This window comes from Onthophagus taurus, chromosome 1 (genome assembly GCF_036711975.1).
Source record: "Onthophagus taurus isolate NC chromosome 1, IU_Otau_3.0, whole genome shotgun sequence".
Classification (NCBI taxonomy): domain Eukaryota; kingdom Metazoa; phylum Arthropoda; class Insecta; order Coleoptera; family Scarabaeidae; genus Onthophagus; species Onthophagus taurus.
The window spans coordinates 29,202,008-29,229,181 of record NC_091966.1 but is presented as its reverse complement, the minus strand read 5'-3'; the positions used below and the strand labels follow the sequence as shown (position 1 = coordinate 29,229,181).

Here is a 27,174-nt window from a genome sequence, read left to right as displayed (position 1 = left end):
CGGGCCTAAAGAACATCACCGTGTTGTGCTACCTTGATGACATTATAGTGGTTTCGAAAAGTTTCAAAGAACACTTAAACCATTTACGAGCTGTTTTCGAGAGACTACGGAAGTTTTCACTGCACGCAAATCGGAAAAAGTGTGTATTGGCATGTGAAGAAGTTAGATTCCTTGGACATGTACTGACGAGCAGTGGCATCAAGACGGATCCAGAGAAGGTATCCGCGATTACAGATATGCCCCCGCCGACTAACCTGAAACATTTGAGAACCTTCCTTCAAACTTGTTCCTGGTACAGAAGGTTCATCAAAAATTTTTCCGCAACTGCTAAACCATTAACTGATCTTACGAAGAAAAACACTAGATGGGAATGGGGTGACGCTCAACGAAAAGCTTTCCAAGAGCTAAAAACATTATTAACGTCAGCACCAATCTTAAGACAGGCAGATGAAAGTGATTATTTCATCATACGCACCGACGCCAGCGCATACGCCCTCGGAGCAGTATTATTGCAAGGTGAAGCAGAAGACGAAAGACCAGTGGAGTACGCCAGCCGTTTATTAACGACGTCAGAGAAGAATTATTCTACAACGGAGCGTGAAGCTCTGGCTTTAGTATGGGCTGTGACTAAATTTAGAGGATACATAGAGGGTTCGAAGGTTGTGGTAGCGACAGATCATCAGCCTCTACGTTGGTTAATGTCGTTGAAATCACCCAGTGGAAGATTGGCAGGATGGGCGTTGGTATTGCAATCATATGACATAAGAATTGTATACATACCCGGAAAGTCTAACGCCGCAGCTGACACATTATCGAGACCCCCCTGTGAAACCGACACCAACGATGTGTGTCTTTGTTACGTAGAAGTTGAACTACCGAGAGAGAAGGCATCCGAAATACGCAGAAAACAAGTTGATGATCCTGATGTGCTTAAGATCATCAATGCATTTGAAAAGGTCAGTCCTGATTTGCCAAATTGGACTAGTCGAGGTTATACGATGGTGGACGGAGTGTTATATAGGTTCGTACCTGAATCCGATACCGATGAACCGCAACTGGTGGTGCCAGCGAGCGAGAGAAAGCTTATCCTATACGAAAATCACAACGCACCAACTGCTGGTCATTATGGTGTAGACAAAACGTTCCAGAAAATAGCGTCCCGGTACTATTGGCCTGGCATGAGAAGACAGATAAGTGATTACATTTCGAGCTGCCTGGCCTGTCAGCGATATAAACCAAGTAACTTGAAGCCCGCTGGTTTATTAAGAACTCCTGTGGTGTCGCAAAGATTCGAAGTGATATCCGTTGATTTGTTTGGTCCATTGCCTACAACGACGAGTAATCATCGTTGGATCCTGATTATTGAAGACGTAGCTTCAAGGTGGGTGGAGCTGTTCCCAATTGTTGAGGCCACTGTCGAGTGCTGCGCAAAAATACTTGTTGACGAAATCGTTCTAAGATACGGAACCCCTCGGAAAATGTTGTCAGATAATGGAGTCCAATTCGTTAGTTCAGTGATGCAAAAGATGGCATACTGTTTGGGTATAACGCAGACATTTACTCCGTTATATCACCCCGAGTCCAATCCCGTCGAAAGGAAAAACAGAGATATGAAAACACAACTAGCGATACTAGTTGGCGAGGACCATTGCGATTGGGTAGATAGACTTCCCAGTATACGCTTCGCTATGAATACGGCTAACAGTTTATCAACAGGAAAGACTCCAGCTTATATAACGTTTGGAAGAGAGCTTCGATCTCCTGGCGATATAACACGAGACCTGCGAGCGATTGTAGAAGCAGAAAATTATGTGCCCCAGATAACTCCGCAATTATTAAAGTTAGCAGATACGTTGCTCGACGCTAGAGATAAAATAGAACAACGACAAGATCATGCCAAAAGGTATGCTGATATTAAACGCAGAGAGTCTCCCGTTTACAAAGAGGGTGATTTGGTAATGGTGACGACACATCTCCTCAGCAATGCCAAGATAGGGAGAAGCGGCAAGTTTGAACCTAGACGAGACGGTCCATATAAAATCCTACGGGCGCATTCCTCAGCGAGCTACGACCTAGTTAGTGCTAGTGACTCTAATTCCATTGTGGGATGTTACCATGTCAAGGATCTAGTCCCGTTTAGGGGGAGACAGGGTGTCGAAGATGTGCCGGACCCTGAGCGTCCAAAAAGAAGAAGAGGGCGACCCAAGAAAAATGCTGGTCCACTAACGAGGGCGTAAAATGGTGAACCAGAGGGGGAGCCTGTAGCAAGAGAAGAACAAAGAGGGAAGAAGTTTTACATTTGTCGATCGGTTTCGTGCGAGTAATGCAACATCTGTCTTTACGACTTAGCGTCGCCAAAGCCCGGTTCTACTCTAAAACGCTATAGGACGGTTGCAAGAGTGAAGTTTGGTTTAGTTTATACTTATTCTTTGACGAACTCGTTTCGTGTGAGATAATTCGGACGAACCCGCGTAAAGAAACAATTATACAAAATTATTGCCTTTGTAGCTATTTGTAATAAGTCTTAAGTCTTGTATAATGTAATAATTTTTGAATAAAGGTTAAACGTCAATGTGACCCAAATTCAATGTAACTGTAACCAACTTCACAACAATTTGTCAAAATTAAATGTCAGTTTTATAAAACGTCGTTTTCTTTACAGAAATTAATTAATTGATGCTTAAATCATACGAAACAAGGAATTTGTTTAGGTTTTTACTATGTCAAACATTTAGAAACTCCTAAAAAATTGAATTAAATTGACGTTTTTTGAACTTTTAACGTTTCAAATAATTATTATTAGTCTGATCAAGATGGCTACCCGTGGATAATGATTATTATTCACCGCTATTATTCACTCCGTGAAAAATGACTACCATTTTGTTTTAGAAAACTCCTTCATAAGGTATATATTATAAGGTAGTCGTGGACAAAATATTTTATCTACAACTATTGAATTATCTATGTATATACAAGTGTCTTTTCTCTGCTAAAATTACGTTCAAAATGGATGTACTATACTGGGTGGGCAAATTTGGGTGTTATTATAGGATATCTCAGAAACTATAAGAGATAAGAAAAAAGTAGGTGCCATGTCTCGGTCTCTTTTTTCGAGACTAACCCAATCCCGCAAGCATCAAACCTACCTATATCTTCTTATGTTTTTAAGTTATAGCCAAAAAGTCAAATTTTCGTGATTTCAAAAAATGCTCATATTTCGTTTATTTTTCAAATTAGAGAAATGGGGTTGATACGTTCTTAAGACATTTTTTTAAGTAGAATATACTGCCGTTGAAAAATTTTAAACATACTTGATGATTTTTGAGATACAACACAAAGTTGTGTTTTTTTAAATACAAACTATACTTGATTATGATGTTACTGAAAAGAGCTTACTTTTAGCCTTCCAATGATGTATCGCATGTATTGTGTATTTGCAGAAAATAAGCGTTAATTTTCAATTCCAAAATAGTAAGCGCCATGGTTCAAAATTTTGATTATAGTAGGCGGATTCGAACAATAAATACTACCTAATGGCTCAAGGACAGTAGAATCTAACAGGACTGCTACATCCATTGTATTTTTGTAGTCCACTACGGGTTGGTTGCCCGCACTCTACGTCACGCTATTTGCCACGCCTGGTAACTGTCTGTGTTTTTAGAGGTTATATGATAGACATTAATACGTCTAAAAACATAAAACTTCAAAAATTAATATGAATACGTCTAAGATATAACCTCTAAAAATAAACAGCAAACGTATAGACCATAACAACAGTTGGGCGTGGAAAATGGTGTGACGTAGTTTGCGGGCAGGTTGTCACAACAATGGATGTAGCAGTCCTGTTAGCTTCTACTGTCCTTGCTAATGGCTATAATATATGGTTTTGCACGAATATGACAGAATAAAGTTGACTTTGTACCAACGAATAAAAACTTTGAATAGTTAATTTAAATTTCTCAGCATCTTATCCCTGACTTTGTTCACCAATAAAAAATATATTAATTAATGAATAATTAACTATGGACAACTTCAAGAACTGAACAAGCACAAACTGTCATCTTCTTCTACTAAACTTCTGGTTGTAAGGTTAGAACAGTTCGTAATCAATGAATGAAATCTTCGGTAGTATTTTCCCAGTTTTCCCCAAATATAAGATTTAGAAGTTTTTTGATATCAGCAATCTTTTCTTTTGAAATTGGGTGAGATAGAGGAACATTAGGGATCATAAACTTTGAGCGGACTTTTCATTGAAACACCGTTTCAATGGGGATATGAAGACTTATGTATCATCTTCAAAGCGGACTCCAATATATTCTATATTTAATTTTATCGTTTTATTTAAAGATAATGCGGAACTTCTTAAACGGGAAACTTGTTCCGTCAAATTCATGAATGAAATGACAAGTAAACTAACGTTGCTATAGTAACTAAACTAACTAAGTAGCATTTAGCGTTTTCCTCGCCGCTATAATTAAAAATTTTAATTTTTATCCTTAATATTTTCAAATTGAAAAATAACGCTTATTTTCTGCAGATACATCATGCGTGCGATCAAATCAGAAACATCATTGGAAAGCTAAAAATATGCTCTTTTCAATAACATCATAATCAACTATAGTTTGTATTTAAAAAAATACAACTTTATGTTAAATCTCAAAAATTATCAGCTATCTTTAAAATTTTTCAACGACAGTATATTCTACTTAAAAAAGTGCCTGTAGAATATATTAACCCCATTTCTCTAATTTCAAAAATAAACGAAATATGAGCATTTTTTGAAATCGCTAAAATTTGACTTTTCGGCTATAACTTAAAAACAAAAGAAGATAGAGATTTGTTCTTTGCGGGATAGGATTAGTCTCGGAAAAAGAGACCGCGACATGGCACCTACTTTTTTCGTATCTCTTATAGTTTCTGAGATAGCCTATAATAACACCCAAATTTGCCCACCTGTACATCAATGGATTTAAAAAAACAATCTCTACCCAATAACGTGAAGAAAAATATACGGAGCAATTTGAAAAACAAAAGTTAATAATCGCTTGAAATTGAAGATGGCCTTGGAAAAAAATTATTTGTAGCATGAATCATAGTATTTATAAAACCATTTCATTTGATACCTGGGACATGAAAATCGAAATGTAAATAACAGAGTTACAGCTTGGGGCGTTTTTTGTGTGACACCTGTATATTATAGTATGTATGTAGCATGTTTATTAAATTAATTGCACCCTAATGAAAGAGTCTTGAAAACTCAGTTATTTTTACTCATCTAAGTGTATCTCCTCCTTAAAAGACCATGGTGGCGCAGCGTTGATACTGACAGCTACTATGGCTTTACAGTAGTAAGTTATTCATTATCTAATCTCTGACAACTTTGGTTCAACAAATATTCTATGAACTATACTAAGTTATTTCTTTCAAATAAAGTATTTTTATTGTAATCAATTACAGAATTTAATGAATTATTAATATCACGTTAAATAACTTGCATACACATATTAAATCAATAAACACAAACAAATAAGCGTTGTAATAATGTTATGCAAAAAAATTAATTGTATCAAAAAAAAATATATAAGTTTCAGGTGCCATTTTCACCATATTTAACATCAGCCTTTTAGTATCCACCTCGATTGTAATTAGATCTTCCGCGCCCACCTCTTCCTCCTCTACCACCTCCACGATGATACTGCTGATTTTGTTGACTTTCCTGGACATATTGATCTGCATAACCCTGTTTTTGAGTTTGGAAGTTATCATAAGTTTTCGGTCGCTTTGAATCTTGATAAACGCCATAGCTTCCAGCGCTATCAAAACTAGTATAACTACTACTACTTGGCGGTCTATTATCATAACTTGATTGAGATTGATAATTTCCTTGATTGTAATTATGACCTTGATTATAATTACCTCCTCTTTGATTATTGTAATCACTTCTACCTCCACGATTATAATCACCACCTCTTTGGTTATTATAATCACCTCTTTGACTACTATAATCATTTCCACCGCCACGATTATAATCATTACTTTGCATTCCTCCATGATGCTGATCTCTTCCACGTCCTCCACCACCTCTACCACCTCTTGGAGCGCCGCCACTTGGACCAGGTGTACGTTGTTGCCAAGATGGCATTTCTGGTGGTGGTGGAGCTAATTCATTCGTTCTACCACCTCTATCTGGTACTTGACCAATGATTACTTTATTTATTGATGATTTTGTGTGTTTTCTGACGGAGGCGTTACTAGTTTTTTCTATTATGGCAAGATCTTCTCGGGCACTTAACAAATCAGAAATGTGCACATCAGGTTCTATTTTTAATTGCTTTCGAGTTTCATTAAAAGTCTTTGTAATTTGATCTTCTCTACCTTTCATTTTATCAGACCACTTAAAATGAATAGAATTGTTAAAAATTGCTTAAATGAAAAAAGATTCTTACCTGAAATGATTGTACAGTACAATCTAATCTCTTGAGTAACATTTGCCTTCGAATTGTATATTCCACATGAAGATCTTTCTGCACTTGTTCTAATACATGCCATTGTTTATCACTTAAGGGTAAATTAAATATAGGTTTACCAATAAAATCCGCACCATTTTTCTTAATTGCTGTCTCAATAATTTGCGTAATTCTAATAAACATATTGGAAATTTTTAAATTTGCAGGTGGTTTAGGTAGACCTAAACGTAGCATGATCTTTTTCAAGTTCAAAGCTTCAGTACTCTCTTTCTACAAAATAAACAACTTTAAATTTGAAAAGAATATCACCTTTTTTATCTTACAATTTTTAATGATATTGTTTCATCAGGTTTATTATCTGCAATAATTCTGGCAGCCATTAATTCTGTAATGAGGTACTCCAACAGAATTTTACATTCATTTACATTAGACAAGCGATCTGTGATATGTCCATGGGTAAGACTTTCATAGGGACACCCCAACTCCTTTAAAAATGAACTTAATTCCATTAAAAAAGCTGCAGAATCCTCAGGACTTGATATAGCGTTGACTTGTTCATCAATCTTACACAAATCTCTTAAGCTACTTGTTATTTCTTCTATTAATTTAGTATATTCAATGCTTTTAGGGCCATCGTTTAAAGCTTTTTCTAATAACGTTGCATCAAGTAATTCCCCTGTATAACTGACGAAAAAGGATCATATCATGGAAATTCCATAATAAAGTTTTTAACTTACCCCATATCATCTAAAGATTTTAATAAATCATCCATATTAATAAATTATGTTTAACAAACAACTACGATTATTATTTTTATTGAAATACGACGAAATTCTTCGGCACTTCGTAGCGGCTGTCGGTATAACCTCAAAATTTTGACATGAATTTGACGTTTGACAATAATTACTTAGTATTTAAATAGATGGAGCTACCATCTCATTTTTAAATTTAATAAAAAATATTAAAATAATGATAAATATGGATGTTATAAATTATACAACATTATAGCTTGGTTAAAATTTTCAATAAAATTATTTCTTTTATGATAAAACGAGTGATTCAACTTTGACGTTTCAAATAGCGACATCTATTGTAAAATAAACATATCGCAACAAAAATCGAACCTAAATAACAATTCAATCGCAAAAAATGTTTTAAAATGCGCATAAATTGTGTATTACAATTTACAAGTCATTAAATTAACGCACAGTGATATTATAAGTTTTTAATTCTTCAAGTGCAGTAAAAACTTTGAGCAATTTATAACATAATGGTTCCTTACGTTCCAACCTTTGTCTATTATGCCATTCCTGCTGCTATAATTCTATACAGCTTAAGAAAATATAGAGAAAGTAAATGGGGAAGATGCAAAAATAAGGTGTCTTTACAGGGTAAAATAGTTATTGTGACTGGAGCAAATTGTGGTATTGGTTATGAAATTGCTAAGGAATTTTCTAAACGTGGTGCTAAAGTTATTTTAGCCTGCAGGAGTGAGGATGCTGCTCTAAACGCAATACTTAAAATTGAAAAAGAAATTAATGCTAAACAAGATTTGGTAATTGCTCTAATTAATTAATATAAAAATCGTAATTATTTAATTAATATTTTTCAGGTATTTATGGAGTTAGATTTGGCTTCTTTAATTTCCATAAAACAATTTGCTGATAAAATAAACCAACAATACGACAAAATACACATATTAGTAAATAACGCTGGAGTCTCATACCCAGATGATTCTGATGCAGTAACAAAAGATGGATACGAAATTCACTTTGGTGTTAATCATTTGGGTCATTTTTTCTTGACCAATTTACTGTTGGATAAGCTTGAAAATGGAAATCCTAGCCGTGTAGTGATAGTATCATCACTATTGCATCAAAAGGGAGCCATAGAATTTGATAGTTATGATAAAATCGTTGGCACAAAAAATTTGTATGCCAATTCCAAATTGATGAATATGTATTTTTGCAAAGAATTAAGTAAAAAAGTAAAGGATAGAGGAATTAATGTATATGCTGTGTGTCCTGGTTGGGTTTTCACTTCTTTATTTAGACATAATATGAAAAGAATTGTAAAATATTTCGTTTTTATTTTACCAGTGGCGTTTTTATACATGAGGACAGCTAATCAGGTATTTAAAAAATAGTAATCATAGATAATTTAAGGGGCGACTCTTTGTTGTTGCATTTTTAATTAGTTATTCTGGATTCTTTTATTGTTGTACCTACATAAATTGGTCTGAAATATTAATATAATAATGACAAAGTATTAGAGCAACACACATTAGGGTTATATTGGTAACTTTTAACTAGTGCTGATTGATTAGTAAGAAAAATTATTGATATTAAGCTGATTGTTGAAGAATGAAAGTAAAAAATAATTATATAGATTACTAGTGTGGCATGAAAGTTTGTGATATTTGCTCATCAACTAAAAACACACTTAAAATAGCTTAAAATAGCTTACGTTTTGAATGGGTAGATAACAGGTTTACATGCAGTTTCTACAACTTTAAGGAATTCACTTCAACAATAGTAAGAATTGAATTGTGACTAGAAGAATTATTATTGTTTTTGGGAATCTTCTTTTCTTTACTATATTTATTATTATTATTAATGATAACGGGGGCGGCCCCTCTCGTCACTGCAACGTACAAGATCTATTGTTTGTAAGGTACGCCTACCAAAGGTTTAGGGCAGATGTAGGTCCTCAATGAATCTTAATTTTGCTCCAAAGTCTTGTTCAAAACGGTGCGGATGTGTATGACGAGAACTTCCGCCTATGAACAATGGTTGTTTCCAACCTTAAGGGCATCTTAATGTGGCTTTTTGGTTCGCAGATGCCCATACCTACTCCAGATCCAACTGTTGGTGTACTAGGCAAAGGTTTCTCTTTTGAATTGAGCCTCACCCTCCGTCCTTTCTTCACTGCTTCTAAACATGACCTTATATGGCTAGTTTCGAGGTGTCCTCTGAGGTTACCCTGCATTAGTCTGAGTGAAGAGCATTTCTTCAGTGATAAGGCACTCAAAGCTGTCTCTTTTTGTATGTACAAGTGAAGTCGTATGAGACGAGTAGGGCTTCAAAAGCAGCCGTCGACAAGATCTCATTGCACCCATTATATTACATTATATTCACATAGGCCCAGTGACCTATTCATCATTTAAAATCTCAGTTTCATCCAAGGAGCCTATGGCAGATCTGGTTAGCCATGATGGCCCTTTTCCTCACCTTGGCGATGTGGGAATTCCAGTTTAATGTACTGTCTAGTATTATTCCTAGGTATTTTACCTCTGTTTTGAGGTTAATAGCTCTAGCAGGGTGCTCTCTGGGACTATTTCTACTTTGTTCTGATTGATACTCATTATTCCTGCACCAGGTGTTAGTATGTAGTAGACCAGTTTGCATTAATTGAGTTATTATAGTACCATATACAGCGTATCCTGTATCTTCCGCATCAGAGCATTATACGGTTGTAGAATACATTATTCTGTGCGGTTATTATAAACATTTCGAAAAAACTTTATTAGAAAGATCGCTTCAGAAGAATGTATCCTACAACCGTATAATGCTCTGATGCGGAAGATACGCGACACGTTGTATACCTCGGATTGCGATTACCAGGTCATCTGCATATCTCTGAATCATGAATCCATTCTCTGTTAGGATGTTCAACAGGTCGTCAACTATTAAGTGTATAGTGCCTAGTAGAAAGGTGAAAGCACTCCCCCTTGGGGGCATCCTCTAACTGCCTTAAGAGCCAAAGACTCGCCACCCAAAGTGGCTGTGGAAGTGACTTTTCAGCATGGCTATACACCAATTACTTGTCGATGGACGGATTCCTTGTACGTTTAGAGCTTTCTCTATGGATTCATAGGATTATCAAAAGTACCCTGAAGGCTTAAAATTAAAAATAGCCAGCTAAGCTGCGAATCCTGCCAAATTGACGGGTGTCTTAATTACTTCTGGATCTTCGTCTGTATTAAGACAAACTTTTGTTACATTGTGAAGACAGCCTGCTAACTTTTTTCAACGCCTCCAATGTCAGTTTAGAATTGAAAGAAACCATTGGCAAGAAAGCATCCAAAATTCCAACATTAAAAAAGAAATTACAGCATTTTTTAGATATTATACTGTAAAGTATACGTAGTGTCTAATATGTAACATTATTGAATAGAAGAAGACCATACGTGTAAGTACAAAGAAGGTAGTATTTGTCTTAAAGACCATAAAAAGCCTGGTTATAGCATAACAATATATTGAATAACTAAGTTTTAAGTGTTAAGAGCAAATTTAATATTATCTTTGAATTGCATTTCTTGTTTTGTTAAATATACATTGAGGTTTTCTTCTACATTATATTAAAGGTATTTTTTAAATGGTCTTCGAATCTATTTACATCTTCTTTTTTGAATGGGTTAGGTTGACTATTTTTAATTGCAGCCATTTAATTACAGACAAATGCAGAGTTTTCCAAGTGGTATATCTACTTAGGTATTCTTTTTCAACATGATGTTTGTTTCATTTTATATCCTTTTTAAATCTTATAGCTAATACCAGTAAACACTTTCTAACAATATATCCATAATTCATGGATTAAATCTTCGTCAGCGATGCTAGAATCGTCAAAAAAGGGTTAATCTTTAATAAAAGTGATAAGCTTACAGTTAGAGAGTAGAAGTAAGAAATCCGTAGGAAATTATATCATCAGACACAGATACATTAAATACTGGAAAGGTATCATGATACAGGTATCAGGATACATAATCTTGGTAGTTTTAAAAAATTATAAGAAAATGTTATTGTTTTTAATCATTTTACAGAAACCGGAAAGCAACCTTAATAGAGATGTTTTATAGAGACACCTAACATTAATTATTGGGTTAAAACTAGCCAAAACACTTATTTTTCTGAAACACGGGAGCTCACTTATATTTGACAAATCGAAATTGCGGGATATTTTTAAGCACTAGAATTTTGAATATTTTCACCAAACTCACTCCATTTCTTTTATTAAGATTTTTAACAAAATGAACCATTAAAATAAAATAATAAAACCACCATTAAACCGACTAAAGTGCCCAATTTCAACAAAGAGTTGCCTCCTAATTGTTGTTGCACAGATATAATCACCTTGTACATACATAAAATAAATTAATCTTATAGAATTTAAGTACGTTTCATTACTTAATTTTTTTTTTAATTTTAGGGAGCTCAAACTGCAATTTATTGTGCTACCGAACCCAACTTAAGCGATGAATCTGGCGGATTTTACCGAGATTGTGATAAATTTGAGTCTAAAGTACAATTTTGCGAAGTCCTATCTAAAAAACTATGGGCTACAAGTGTAAAATCTATTGAAGAAAGCGGATTTAAAGTTTAAACGTTATTTGCATTATGGATTTAAACAGTTTTGAAGCACAATAAATTATTTAAACTAAACTAACAAGTAAATTATTAAAATTAACAACAAAATGTGATTAAAAATTAATAAATAAGGTGGGTGTTAATTATGGATGGTTGTATTTTATTTTATGTAGCACTGCTTAGACTAAACGTTATTATTGCCTCTATTTTGACATAATTTATACCAGCTACTACTTAATGTATTTTTAGTGCATTTATTTCAATATTTAAAGAGTTTTTAATTTAATAAAAATAAAGAAAATGTATGTATCTATAACTAAATATATCATCAAGGGAATATTAATTTGCAAAAACATTTAAGTATGATATTATTGTTACAAGTTTTATTGTTATATAAGTAATAATTATAAGTAAGGTACGACATACTACTCATGAGAGATTCGGAAATATCTACACTAACACTACCTGAAGTAATATATCTTATACATGATGTAAAAATGGCATTGAAGTATGATGATTTTTCGATTACGCTTTTTGCTGCCAAAGCAGTAGTGATAATGATGGATGTTATGAACTGCCAGCTCATTGGTGTTAATATTATATCGCTAGGAAACAAGATTGCGTATGTTGTGGGTAGGAGAATCACTTATGGATGCAATCTGACTCTTGGTTATCAAGTATCCAAAGTGGTCAAAATGCTATTTTTACAATTAAAAACCTTCTACCAGAGTTAACATGAGCAATGTTTTCTGCCAGGACGAACCAAATAAAACATATTCCACGGCCTTACTTTATAACTTTTTTTATTTTTAAATATCCAGTTACTTCCCCAGAAAGTTCGGGCAATTTGTCGTTATTTTTCGAAGTTGTAGACACAAATTCTTTTAGTCCTGCATCAGGTGTGGAATATGATAAAGATTCATTTCCTGAAGTTATCAAGAAATGAATCATAGTTATCACTCCTTAATATTACTAACTTCATCAGCATGTTATTAAAGTATGCTGACGAAACTAATAATATATTGAATGCATTCGTATTAAAACATCCCAAAGTAAAGACTTCATTGTTACAAAGTCCTTGTAAACGAATTGAAATGTTTTTCGGATTATATCGCAAAACTCGTAATAGCAGCGCAATATATTTTTGTAGCAAAATTTAATCTGGTATATCAAATTTGTATTAGCAGATTAAAAATAATTCAAAGAAATTTTTAAAAGTAAATACACAACGCCGCTTAGAATGCGCTTGTCAAACATTTAACTCTTTATCACTCTGTCAACATAGGGCATGTCTCGACACGCTAGCTTTCTATAAAGTTGTTAACAATAAACTCTATTATTAAGTGTTCGTGGGATATGTCCCGTCTGTCCAACTTAAATCAATAAATACAACGGTAACATTTTTAATTCTTATATACTTATTCCAAAATGTTTGTTAAACAAGACATAATTAGAGGTAATTGTAATAGGCGCAGATAGAAGTTTAATAAACGTAATTTATCAAGTTTTAATAACACTGATTATACAACACATAAGTTTGAGTCAATTTCGCTGAAAGTAATAAAATGCAAAAGGAAATGCAAGACATTCCAATTATTTAACAATGATAAAGCAAGACGTACAACCTGGATAAATTCAGCTCAATTAAAATATTCCAAAAGTCTTAACACTTGATAACACCTTCTACATTATATAGAAAGTTTATTGTGTATTAAAAAATCCTTGTCACTTTATACAATGACAAGTATAATAAAGTAACTCGACGTTGAAGACTTGACCACACCATTTAGAAATTTTAAAACCAGTTGATGAAGTTACTAACAATTTTGTCGCGGAAGTACTTTAATGAAAGAATTTACATTAGATTACAAAGAACCCAACATTTTCAAAAAATACAAAATTTATACAGACTATTGTATTGTGTTTCTTTGTGCCAAAAGAGTTGCTTTGTTATGTACACCTATATATAAGTTTTCAATGTAAGTTATTTCAAGAACTAAATCATAGAATAATGATACATTGAGATAGTAACTTCGAGATTATATTAACGCAAAAAATATAGCTTTTATAATTTACTCATAACTAACAAAACAAATATTTAAAATACAAAGTTTGCTTGCACAACTTTGTCGAACCGTTTCTGACTGGTTTCAAACTGAAAATTTCATGCGCACTTATCAAATATTGCAAGCAAATTTATTGACATGTGAGTGCATTATTTAACATGAACGACTATGAAACGACTTTCCAATCAATTAGAAATTGTGCTACGAACAAACCTATTATTAACTTGCTACAAATCGCACATCAATGTTTTAATTTTCCGTTGCTGAAGTACTTGAGGCAGCATATCAAAAAGCAATACTTCAGAATTAGTAGGAGTAATTTATGTTGGTTATGATACATTGATGCAGTCAAACCTTGCTGCTTACTTCTACTGCAAACAGAGTGTTATTAACACATTGAACATATGATCGCTAGAATCATTAGAAGTGCCAAATGATTTTTTACCTCTGCGGATTATTTTGGCTGTAAAAACTAAAGTTCGATTCGTAGAGCAATGTTAATCGTAAGTGTAAATCGCGGCCTATGTTTACTGTGAATCTTACGGCTGGAAGTGTTTATGGTTTGTAAATAATAAATACTAAATAAAATAATATTTATTTAATTAAATAATTTAACGTATTAAAAGATTAAATTTTATCTCAATAATAACAAGGATAAATTATATATAAAAAACACCGTAAATTTTCATTTCATTATGTATACATGAACTTACTATTATAAACTTTGAAAAAAACAACACAAATAGTATATTTTTTTTACATTGTTCATAGCGGTATCTTGATTGAGGAAGTCTTTATTGTGCGTGTTGTCAAGCCGTTTTGAATAGTGGTGTGTAGCATACAACTCATCGATGACGTTTTTGACTCCACATATGTTCTAGGATATATTTCTTTGTTTATCGTTTTCTGCAGTTCTAGTTTTGTAAACTTTCAACTTGTTTCTTGAAGGATGTGATTAACATTTTTCATTTGTCACTCCTTAGTATAGAATGAGAGCGTTTATTTGACCAGCCCCCTAATCAGTTCAATTGATAGCTTTCGTTAGCACTTAATCCCTGTTTGTAATTCGTCGATATGTTTATGCTTAGAATACAAACATTACATTTATCTTTCCAGTTTTGAACAATCACACTAACTAATATCACATTCGGTAACAACAATTTCTCCTTTTTTAGCTGTTTACTTATGACATCTTTTCGATTTAGTTTTCTATTGGCTTTCAAGTCTTCAACTAAATATGTAAAAATTGTGTTGTTAATTCACCAATGAGACATCTTAGAAGGATTATTTATGAAAAGGAAGAAATAATCTTTATACAAGGTTGAAGATGAAGGATTCCTCTTTAAAACGAACTCACATTAGATTAGATTATTAAACTTATTAACAAAAAAAATCGGAAGTTAAGCTTGTTATTTATCATAATGTAAATACAATAATGCGACATCTAAACTCCAAAATTTCTTGGAAGGATTATTTATGGAAAGGAGGAATCTTTATGCCATCGTGAAGAGGAACATTTCCTCTTTAAAATGGTATACAAAACACATTACGTTAGATTATTATTTAATTAACATTATTATTTAGCATAATGTAAAAATGTCTTTCATACTAGTAGGAAGTCGATAGATGCAAGAATGTGTCTACTTTGCCAAGAGCACCACTGTTTTGACACATCCGAGGAGACCAAAGTAACAACCTGACACATTTTCCAGTCGCTACTTAGATCACAGCATTCTGTCCACTTTATTCTCTCTTTAGTAACGTTTTTGGCAACGCATTCATCTTAATCTAAATATTCATTTTTCGTTGCAAAAAAATTTCGCATTATCCTTCGTCAGTTGTATGACTAAATATTGATTTGCAAAATAGTCAATCTTCTATCATTCCACGAGAGTGCGTTGGCGCTGAACCATCCAGGAGCACTTTTCTTTCAATGTACACAGCAGTCGTAGTAGTATCTTAGCATTAAGGTTATTCTGAAATAAATAAGTTATTTGTTTGCAATGTTATATTAGATATTTTTCTGTAATAACTATTTAGGATTCCTTTAACTTATGGATATATTTTGTGAATTTTCTAAAACCTATACTATACATATAACAGGCTCTAAATCCAACATGTTGGACTTTGAATTTATTGAGACAAACCTTGCACACTGAGATTCTTCTGAACTCTATGTTGGAGATTTTTTTATTCAACAACCAACTTACCATGAAAACTAAAACCAATAATGCAATTTACACACTTTTGTGATTAGAAGGTCAGATCAACATTGGCTTTAAATTAATTGTAAGACTTAAATCTCCTAACAAATTGGATGATAAAGCTTGTTGTTACAAATCTGTAATTAGATGTAAGATTAACAATGATATCCAAACATCTTTTTCTAAATACATGAGTTTCCTTATACATATACCTAGGATAGCAGATAAACTAATCCAAGCGTTTTATCAATGCAACCTAAGATTTTATGGCTGGTAGTTCTTGTCAATTATGATTTCCTCTATTTCCTATTGAATAATATTTACGTGGTTTGATTACGTTATAACGTTACATTATAACACAATTATATTAAGTTTGTTATCTTTAGTCTTTTATCGTTCGGGTATTAGAGTAGGTACTAGGTACCAAGTTTAAAAATGCAAAGTGAATTCAAAATCTCCCCCGATTTTGAAATTCGTTTCATTTTACAATACAATACATGATGATAGAAACACTGGAATAAAATTTTCTGGACCCTTATTCTATTTTCGAGCAGACGTTGAAAAAAGTCTGATTTTTGGAGTTGCAATCTGAGTATTTAGTTTGCAAATAGTGAGTAAGTAATGATGGCTTAATTCTACGTATCCGCAAACAACATATTTAAGTTTAGAAACATTCTTAATAATTACGAATGAAAATCTACGAATTTCTAGGGATAATCTACAGATTTGACCATTTCTTCACAATATTTTCTCACTTGTCTAGGGTACAAAACTGGACGGATCATTTCCCTAATATGCGGCAACTTCTCCTTAGGTTGCTACTCGCAAGAATATGTTGTTTACTAATATGGAACTAGTAACTAGTATCAAAAGATCGATACAAAAAGAAATTTATTTTTCTGTAAATATTTCATTGTTATGAAAATACCACAATTTCAGAATCACCTGGAATCGCTTGCCGACATTAAGGGTTTCATTTTATCGTTCATAGCACATTTAGACGGTTATTAATGTAGGTATGTACGAATATTGGCACAAACTCATCCAAATAAAATCGCAATAAAATATTCTATTCATGAATTTTCATGATATTTTTGCCAAGACTTCACTTTGTTATAGGGATGTTTATCAAAATTTTCACCATATATTTCTGCCTTAAATGAGTTTGTTTTAGGGAAGAACAAAAATGTTAAACATTTTCTTAGTCTCATCTTCCCAGATTAATTACTCAGTATATCCACAGCGATCTTTTTTACTTGTTTCAGTATGGCTTTCTTCCTCATTTTGTCTAATTACTTCGTCTATTGTGGCTAAGGCATCATCAGAAGACTTCCTGTGTTTGGTAGAAGTACGTGGTAAGCCTAAATCCATTACTATACGAATATTCAAACTATTATTCTTTTTAGAGACGTTGTAGTTAGGTTGTTCAGTTTCGAAACTCATCATTTAATATGTTTTAGCATAACATACACATGATTGAAATGATAGATCAAGAAATTGCAGTTCAACTTTAAGTTTTCTGAAATGAACCAGTTTCAGTATTGTCTAAGAAAAATGATTTGTATGTCAATGAATGTGAGATGTCATATATTTATATAATATGGATTTACAACTTTTTGGGATATTTTGATTGTGTATATTTTTATTATTTTTGTTGGTTTAAGTAACACCATTCTTATTTATTTAGTTATTAACGAAGTTTGTTTGCATTAGAGTGTATTGTAATCGCAAAAACGGAGTCTATTACAAAGCGAATTCCTCTCATTCTTATTTACACTTTTAAATTGAATGACTTATGTTTTTTTTTAATTTAGTTTAAGCGGTTTATAAAACTGTAGGAAAATGAATTCTATTATTACCTGTACTATCAAAAATTTTTGAAAAACTATTAATTAATCAATTAAACAAATAACAACAAATAATAAATAATATTTTTAATAAACAACAATTTGGTTTTAGAAAGGGAGAGTCCACCGCTACAGCTATACAAAGCTTTATTGAGTAGTCGATGATTTCAAGACTTCAAAATACACCAAAGCAAGTTTTTTAGATCTCACAAAAACTTTTGATTGTGTATCTCATTCAATTTTGATTCGTAAATTGTATGCGTATAATGTCGCCCCAGAGGCATGTAAACTTTTGTCATCCTATCTTACAAATAGAAAACAATTTGTTAAATTTAACTCTTTGGTATCTAACCCTGGGATTATTGATAGTGGGGTTCCCCAGGGGTCAATCTTGGGCCCTATCTTATTTTTAATATATATAAATGACTTGCCTTCATTTTTGCATCCCGAAAAATCAATTTTGTATGCAGACGACACAAGTTTGTTAAATAAACATTCGTCTAAAGCAGAAGCTACCGAAAATAATAATTTAATGTTCATTTCGGCTAGACATTGGTTTACAAGTAATCAGCTAACGTTGAATAATGATAAAACAGTATCAATGACCTTTTTACTAAAGCACACAGATAAAAGTTTGGATTCTGATGATAGTTTCAGATTTTTTGACGTGCATGTTGACCCCGGACTTACCTAGAGTTTTCATGGCGAAGCTTTAGCTTCTCGTTTAAGCTCCACAGCCTTTTTGTTAAGACGTCTTTCTGAATTTTCTTCTACGGAGGTATTGCGCACCGCTTATTTTACGCTTTTTCAAACTCATCTTGGTTACGGACTACTTGCCTGGGGACACGCCGCGATTAATAAAAGAATATTTAGTATACAAAGAAGAGCCATTAGAAATATCGCCAAATTAAACTATACTGAAGACTGCCGCTCTTCTTTTATCATTTTAAAAATGTTGATCATGAATTCTTCATTGAATGTTTGAAATTTACAATGTTACTTCATTGTCAACTAAAAAAAAAAAGGTGATTTTCACAATTACAAAATTATTATGGGGGTGACATCCGACATAATGCATTGCGACTGACCAGATCTAAGAACGCCTATAATTATTATGGAGTAAATGTTTTTAATAGTCTGCCTGGTAGTTATAGGAATTTAACATTTACAGTTTTTGTAACTAGGATTAAGGATGTTTTACTGCGTTTTATTACGCTATTGAAGAATTGTCGAATGATTTACAGACAGGAATGTGTTTAGTATAAGAACAGATTAACTTTTTTTCCCTGCCACTACTGTTCTGACACGGATTATTATGACTGTGTATTTGTTTTTATGTAAGGTAAAAGCATCAGTAGTTGACACTTTAAGGATGTATTAGTCTGTTTCTTGGACAGTGGTTGGACTGAATTCACTTTAGGGAAAACTTCTAATTAGTGATAGCTGCACAAACTATTCCTCTATTATAATGTGACAAGAATTAGATTAATAAAATCACTATGAATTTTTTGTGCCACACAAAAAACGCCCCAACCTGTAACTCTGTTATTTACATTCCGATTTTCATGAGCGAAATATCAAATGAAAAGGTTTGATGAATACTATGATACATGCTACAAATAAACTTTTTCCAACGCCATCTTTAATTTCAAACGATTATCAACTTTTGATATTCAAATTGCTTGGTATGTTTTTCTTCACGCTATTGTATAGAGATTCTTTTTCTGAATCCATTAATGTACAACACATCAACATTAATTGTAATTGTAGCATAGAAAAACATTAAAATAGTTTCCTAAAAAATTTATTTGTAGCATGAATCATAGCATTCATCAAACCATCTCATTTGATACTTCGCTCATGGAGATCAGAATATAAATGACAAAGTTACAGCTTGGGATGTTTTTTGTGTGACACCCTGTATATAAGTATATATAAAAGACACTGGGCCAGTAGTTGATACCAAGCAAAAACGAGAATATCTAGTAGTTGACACTCTTTGTTTTCAGTAGTTGACATATGCTTTAAAATAAAAACTGGTTTTATCGGTAGGACCAGGTGCATCTAGCAAACTACTTTCTATTTCTTGTTTTGTGTTCTGCCACAGTTGAAAGAATGGTATATCTTTTTCATCCAACTCTTTATTTCGATTGCCGTTACGAAATATATTGAGCTTGCTTTCAGCAATACTCTGATTGAGAAACCGAAGCCCTTCTTTCAAAACTCGCCTGCGTTCTTCGCCTTTTGTGCCTGAATTATCGCCTTTGGTGTTAAACGGGAGAGTGATAGCGTCTGGGTTGGGTTGGGTTGGGTTGGGTCAACTATTAGAGTTACATTGTAACTCTAATAGTTGACACCCCCTGTCAACTATTGGACACTATGGTTTTAAAATGTTTTAGAAGTTATAATAAAAGGTTTCGCTCTGTAAACAGCTAGATAACACCCAAATAAAGCAATATTATAAAATTATATTACTACCCACAAGTTGACACCCCCATGTTAACTACTCAATATTATGTCATATAAAGTTTCAATAGTTGACACGATTTTTTAGTTTAGGGCATTTTCAAAAAATGAATACATATTTTAGAGTCAAAAACGAACAACTAAATGTATTTTTAATCAAAATTATAATAGTATATTAAAAAACAAGTTTCGTAAGACACGCTTGAAATGCACGAATTCAAGTTGAAAAACGAGTGGCGAAGCCACGAGTTTTTTAATGAATGAGTGCTTTAAGTCTTATGAAACGTGTTTTTTATGCTATTTTTTGTAATTCGCGTTTTTATACTTTTTTTTTAACAAAAATAAAGTAAATTTTGGCAATGTAGGGAAATAGGTATGTAGCAGTTGGTAACACCGGAACACTTGAAAATAGAAACTTTGAATTGACAATTAGAAACTGTCAAAACACAAAATATATTCACCTGAAAAAAATGTTTGATGTACACCTCCCAAAATAAGAGAAATTGCTCAGTGTCAATGTCCTCATCATTGTGGACTTTGTATTCGATGCTATGAACGTGTTTAAACATCCATAGACAAAAATTGTCAGATTGACAACTAGAAAAATTAATGACCCAATGTCACCAACTTGAACTGGTTCCATAAAATGTTACTAAAATCTCATTACAGCATCGGATGCTGTAAGGAGTCTCATTACAGCACCCGTTTGAGTACTTTTATAGCTTCCATTACCGTAGCGAATTACAAAATAGTATATTAAAAAACAAGTTTCGTAAGCCACGCTTGAAATGCACGAATTTAAGTTGAAAAACGAATGGCGAAGCCACGAGTTTTTTAATGAATGAGTGCTTTAAGTCTTATGAAACGTGTTTTTTATGCTATTTTTTGTAATTCGCGTTTTTATACTTTTTTTTTTAACAAAAATAAAGTAAATTTTGGCAAAGTAGGGAAATAGGTATGTAGCAGTTGGTAACACCGGAACACTTGAAAATAGAAACTTTGAATTGACAATTAGAAACTGTCAAAACACAAAATATATTCACCTGAAAAAAATGTTTGATGTACACCTCCCAAAATAAGAGAAATTGCTCAGAGTCAATGTCCTCATCATTGTGGACCTTGTATTCGATGCTAAGAACGTGTTTAAACATCCATGGACAAAAATTGACAACTAGAAAAATTAATGACCCAATGTCACCAACTTGAACTGGTTCCATAAAATGTCGGATGCTGTAAGGAGTCTCATTACAGCACCCGTTTGAGTACTGTTATAGCTTTCATTACCGTAGCGAATTACAAACAATAATGTTACGTTACATTTGCAACGCTTATCTTTCAGCTTATTCTTAGCAAACTTCACAAGCATATTACAATAATCGAATGAAAACCATGCACTCGTTGTAATCAGATGATCACTATGTCACTGGCGTTGTACTTAATGGCATGATAGTCTGTATTTACGTCGCTAGAGAACTATGCTACATAGACGAACATATTTCGATATTTTGCCGCCTGTGTTTCTCTTGTTAATTTATTTTTTCTTTATAAGTGTCAATTACTAGTGCAGTGTCAACTACTGGTGCTTTTACCTTAAATGTTACGTGTAATATTTTATATATTCACGAATATGCCTTCGGGTTATTAGCATAATAAAGATTATTATTATTATTATGTTTAAACCAACATTCTCAACGCCAGGTTAATATGTCTGCTCTATACCATTATTTGACCCCGTGGGACTAGTTAAGGGTTGATAAAGTTGACTTGACTTGATTAGTTGGTGAACCACTGAGTTATAATTATTTTAATGTTCTCTTTGTACTTGTAACATCTCTTCATTCGTGTACTTTTCTCTTTTTAATAAAATTTTTTATTTCAATTATTATTTGCCAAACTATGTATTAGAGTTTTTATCAATAAATAAACTTTCTATTACAATTTTTTTGATAATTCTTTCCCTCGACATTTATTTGAATTACCTAAAATTCATGTATTTCTGCATATTAACTTTTTATATGGCCGTTTATTTATGTACTTGTAGGGTGTTAAACATTTCTAACACCTTGTATAATATTTTTAATAACTTCCTTTTTTATAAATTGTCATTTAATGTTTATCATAGAAGGCAGTTTATACGCAGCCCTCTCTATTTTTTTTCTTGTATCTGGCGCATGGCGAATGCGCGTCATAAAATCGGGGATAAAACGGGGGCGGCGGCTGTTTTGGGGCCCATTCTCGGTCCTCGGTCGACGAAAGGATCAGATCGTGCGGGGCAGACAAGTTGGGGGCGTCGCGTCGTTGTCATCGTCGTGGAGGTTTTTCCGGACGGGCGAAACACCTAAGACCTAAGTAGTAGGCCGCCGGCGGAATCAATAAATTATTTTCGCGACGTCCGACCGAGCCTGCCCGTTGTGCGCAAGCGTGCCACGGCCGATATGTCAACTAATGGTAATTTAGTTCAATGGTCATTCCCGTGTTGTTAAGTCGTATTTGATGTGTCGCGAAAATGGTGATCCCCAAACGCGAACGGAACGAAAATAGCAGGATATACGCCTCCACGAACCATGACCGACTCGTCTGAGGAGTGAGTACGCCACGTAAATTTTTGTTAACACCCATTTTGAACGTTCACCAACAGAGGCAGTGTGTCCCCCCTAGATCCACCATTTTTAAACGAACCCCCGGTTGTTTTTGCCCCACAAATAACATCCCTTATTTCGTTCGTTCCAAATAAATCATTAAAACAATCGCTAAAACTTAGTAATCCAACGATTTCTTGATTTTATAAATGCGGTATTCTGTCAATTTCAACCTGTCATACTTGTATCATTCATTCTAACTAATCAATGAGATCCCCATTCATGCTCCGTCCAGTTTATGAATGTTTTGTTCCGTTTACGTTTTGCATTCGATGTTCAATTGAGTAGGAAGGTGTTTGTAATTACTTCATTATCCTATTTTAACGAATACTTAATAACCTCGTTTTGTTTATTATTGTTTTTTGTTACGTTTCGCGGTAACCTGTTATTACATCCAGTCGTTGGGACGTGTTATTTGTTCGTTGTACGTAAACCATTCGTATTTTTATTATTAACCCGTTCACGGTTGCATAAGAATCCATGAACGGAATGTAATTAATGCAACCGTTTCATTCATAACCTAAAAATACGATCCCGTTTCATCTCTCGTTTGATGACAACGGCTGTTCTTATCGTATCGAAAAGTTCATTGTCGCACACCTATAAATATTCGGTTTTATTTCGTTATCTAACGATTAATTTCATTCATTGTTAACTTCCGTTATCAATTAGACTTTAATTCAACATTTTTAACAAGTCATGCTTTTTTGATTTAATCAATTTTATTTATACTCGAACACAATATTAATTGTATAATTTTTAAATTGCTTTTTAATATTGTTTTGGTAATACTTATAAAACGATTTTTATTATAATATATACAGGTGTCTACAAATTCCGTCAACATAGCTGTCACGTACAGTTGCTCACAAAATTGAGTGTACAGGGGAATGGAAGATAGATAATTGCGAATATTTCAAACAATTATTAAATTATTTGTGATGTATATATATTAACAACAATGTTATTAACTAAATTGAATCCAAAATAATTCACTTTTCCAAATTCACAATATTAATAATAATAACACATGATACGAAATTCATGCCATAAAATTGAGTATACAGTTAAGCAAAAGTGATTAAGTTTAGGTTGGTATTATGTTTTAAATTAAAACATCATATGATATTAATCACCTGATTTAAAACACGATTTTAATCAATGATTTAAATCAAGTATTTTTTTATATTAATCTTTACAGGGTGTTTCATAATATATGCGCAGGAGTTCAGGATGTGATAGTTTGTCCCAAAATTTGAAAAATAATTTCTATCAATTTACCCTCTAAAATGCACCATTTTCGAGATACAGGGTGTTGAAATTTAATAAAAAAAATCGTTTTTTTGCGAATATCTCCGAAAGCGTTTATCGTAAAAAAATTTTTTTAAAGTCTTAATTGGTAAATTTTTTGAAGGTGTGGTGGTTATTTTTCTCCCCAACTTCTACGCCACTAGAAAAAGTACGGTTTTGAGATGCCCATTTGAACCGTCAATGTTTTCTACACAAAAAAGATTCTGAAGGTTTTCGAGAAAACTCAACTTTTATGTTGAATAACATGCTCAATTATTTTAAATAAAAATTTTATTTTACTAAAACGTTAGAACAAGGAACAAAAGCAAACGTTAAATTGCATAATTAAAAAAAAAACAATTACAAATCATACACTAAATGTTGGAAATGTCAATTCTTCGACGCATTAACTGTCTAACACACAGAAAAATTCCCGGAGTGTTCCGAATTTTGTCGCAAGATACAACAATGCGCTCTCTTAATTGATCAACATTTTCAACTGGAGTAGCGTAGACTAGGGTTTTCAAATGGCCCCAAAAGAAAAAATCTAAACAATTAAGTTCGAGAGATCGCGGTGGCTAAGGGTGCGGACCTTCTCGACCGATCCAACGATCTGGGTATTCGTCGTCCAAGTATTGGCGAGCAACCAAACTAAAGTGGGCCGGAGCTCCATCATGCATAAAGTACATGTTTTGTCTTACTTGAAGCGGTACATCTTCCAGCAGTTCCGGCAGTACTTCTTCTAAAAATTGTTGATAATCTGCACCGTTTAATCTGTTCGGTAAAAAATGTGGGCCTATCAAATGATCACCGACGATGGCAGCCCAAACATTTACGGAAAATTGTTGCTGATGATGGCCTTCTGCAATTTCATGTGGATTTTCTTCTGCCCATATGTGGTTATTGTGAAAATTGAAAATACCATCCTTCGAGAAAGAGGCTCCAAACTCGGGATTTTGAGCTATTTTGCCTTGCATCCATGTACTATAAAAAGATAATCTTAACGAAAAATCTCTTGGCAATAAGGCTTGTACTCTTTGAATATGGTAGGGATACAAAAGTTGCCTTTTCAAAATTCTCCAAACCGTCCAGTGAGATAGGTTTAAGTTGTGAGCAATTTTTCTGGTACTTGTGGTCGGATTTTCATCAATTCTTGGGGATTTTCATCTTCCATAGGCCGCCCATTATCAGCAGTATTCCTTTTAAAACTTCCATTTTCACATAGTCGTTGGTGAATGCGTAGAAACAAGTTATGGTGTGGTACTGGGCGATCAGGATGTCTTTCTTGATACAACCTCCTTGCTTCTGCCGAATTACCGCACGTCATTCCGTAAAGGTAATGCATTTCGCACATTTCAGTGTTTGTGTAATTCATTTTTAATTTTGTAATACAAGTTTACTGATTGTTATTTTGACAGGAGGTACCTTTTGTTATAAAATTTAAAACCTACTTGTTAAAAATAAATTATAAAATTTTTTACACAAACGCTGAAATTTGCGAAATGGTAACGCATTTCGGCATTATTTTACGGTTTGGAGAATTTTAAAAAGACAACTTTTGTATAATTTTTTCATTTGTTTTTATTTTGCAATTATGAAGTTAACGCCTGCTTTTGTTACTTGTTCTAACGTTTACATAAATTTTGTTTAATTGTAAAATAAAATCTTTATTTAAAAAAATTGTTTTCAAAAGTGATCTTGAATGATTTCTCATGATATTTCTAAATTTAGTCTTTCTAAAACAACCCATATTGAGAATATTTAAGAGAATGTTTGAAAATTTCTTAACTTTGAAGGCCCATATCTTAGCCATTTATGGGTTTAAATCAAAACATTTTTACACGAATCGTCATCAATTTCAGTCTAGTATTTGTAATTAAAATTATGCCACAACTGACAGAAATACCCTGTATAAATAAAAACAAAAAGAAAACGATACTCAGGAATTATGAAGTTTATATAAATATACAAATTTCCACTCCTCATTTGTTGCACACATTGAAGTGGGCAAGCCCAAATGTTGTGAACACCCCTCTCTATTGAAGCTGCAGAACAAACAACATAAAAATTGTTTTAAGGTTGGAAGAAGTTTCTCAATATCAGGAAGGTTCTTTTGTGAAATCCACCACTGCAAAGCAGTGGCAATGGATATATATATAACTTCCTTGCAGAAAATGGTTCAATTTTCGCCTCCAGCTTAACAATTAGTGGATAGCTAGGATTAGCTATAATCTAGTGTTATACATCGTTGGCGTCTCTAGGTGGTCTGAAACAAGATCAATCTCGGATACTAGGCTTGCAAAATGCCGGAAACTTCAAACTAATAACTTTTCATTCAGTTCGCCAGAACCTCGTTTATTAATATAGATGTTCTACAACACATAATACATTAACTCTGACCATTTCAGACCTTGTATTTCTTCACTTTGACATTCGGAGCATTGGGCAGAAATTACATTGGCTCAATACTAGTGTAACAATGACAACAGAAAATCATAAGATTGTGTTTGAGAATTTCCATGGGAAAGGCAAGATTTGCAAAAAATCTTGTATTCTAGTGTTACCTAATGTTATATCTGAAAAACGCCAGGTTCTAATTATTAACAGACCGACTTCATCAGAATATGAATAGGTTTCTTGCGGCCGTGTATCAGTGATTAACATCATATCAACCTGAAACTGGTCATCATATTATAACGCCTCGGCTACAAGCGGCCTCGGCTTTATCAAATAAAGTTATAGACCTTTTGATTAATTAAGTCGAGATCGCTTGTAGCCGAGACACAAGGATTAATATCATATCGACCTGAAATCGATCACCACATTGTG

General features: G+C 33.2%; 3 protein-coding genes and 1 long non-coding RNA gene across 8 annotated transcripts in view; 3 read left to right on the top strand and 1 right to left on the bottom strand.

Annotated features, from left to right (window-relative positions):
* Positions 1-5,194: 5,194 nt before the first annotated feature.
* LOC111422057 (protein FAM98A) lies at positions 5,195-7,354 on the bottom strand. The gene is made up of 4 exons (XM_023055298.2): positions 7,205-7,354; positions 6,791-7,151; positions 6,447-6,737; positions 5,195-6,394 (listed from the first exon to the last, which is right to left on the bottom strand). Exons 1-4 carry the CDS (start codon positions 7,237-7,239, stop codon positions 5,624-5,626), a joined length of 1,458 nt encoding a protein of 485 aa, XP_022911066.1. The 5' UTR covers positions 7,240-7,354; the 3' UTR covers positions 5,195-5,623.
* Positions 7,355-7,547: 193 nt separating this feature from the next.
* Positions 7,548-11,981, top strand: LOC111422259 (retinol dehydrogenase 11-like). The gene is made up of 3 exons (XM_023055492.2): positions 7,548-8,022; positions 8,080-8,598; positions 11,676-11,981. The coding sequence occupies exons 1-3, from the start codon at positions 7,738-7,740 to the stop codon at positions 11,847-11,849; spliced, it is 978 nt and encodes a 325-aa protein (XP_022911260.2). The 5' UTR covers positions 7,548-7,737; the 3' UTR covers positions 11,850-11,981.
* On the top strand, positions 8,608-11,664 carry LOC139431470 (uncharacterized). Its single transcript, XR_011641599.1, has 3 exons — positions 8,608-10,658; positions 10,924-10,960; positions 11,017-11,664. It is a non-coding gene; the product is annotated as an uncharacterized lncRNA (long non-coding RNA).
* Positions 11,982-22,647: 10,666 nt separating the features above from the next.
* LOC111423279 (Sprouty-related protein with EVH-1 domain) overlaps positions 22,648-27,174 on the top strand; it is a 40,252-nt gene continuing 35,725 nt past the window's right edge. For all 5 annotated transcript variants that reach the window (XM_023056804.2, XM_023056738.2, XM_023056669.2 and 2 more), the window contains exon 1: positions 22,648-23,000. In XM_023056804.2, coding sequence (XP_022912572.1) covers positions 22,981-23,000 — 20 coding nt within the window. In that variant the 5' untranslated portion in view covers positions 22,648-22,980. The remainder of the gene's footprint in view (positions 23,001-27,174) is intronic.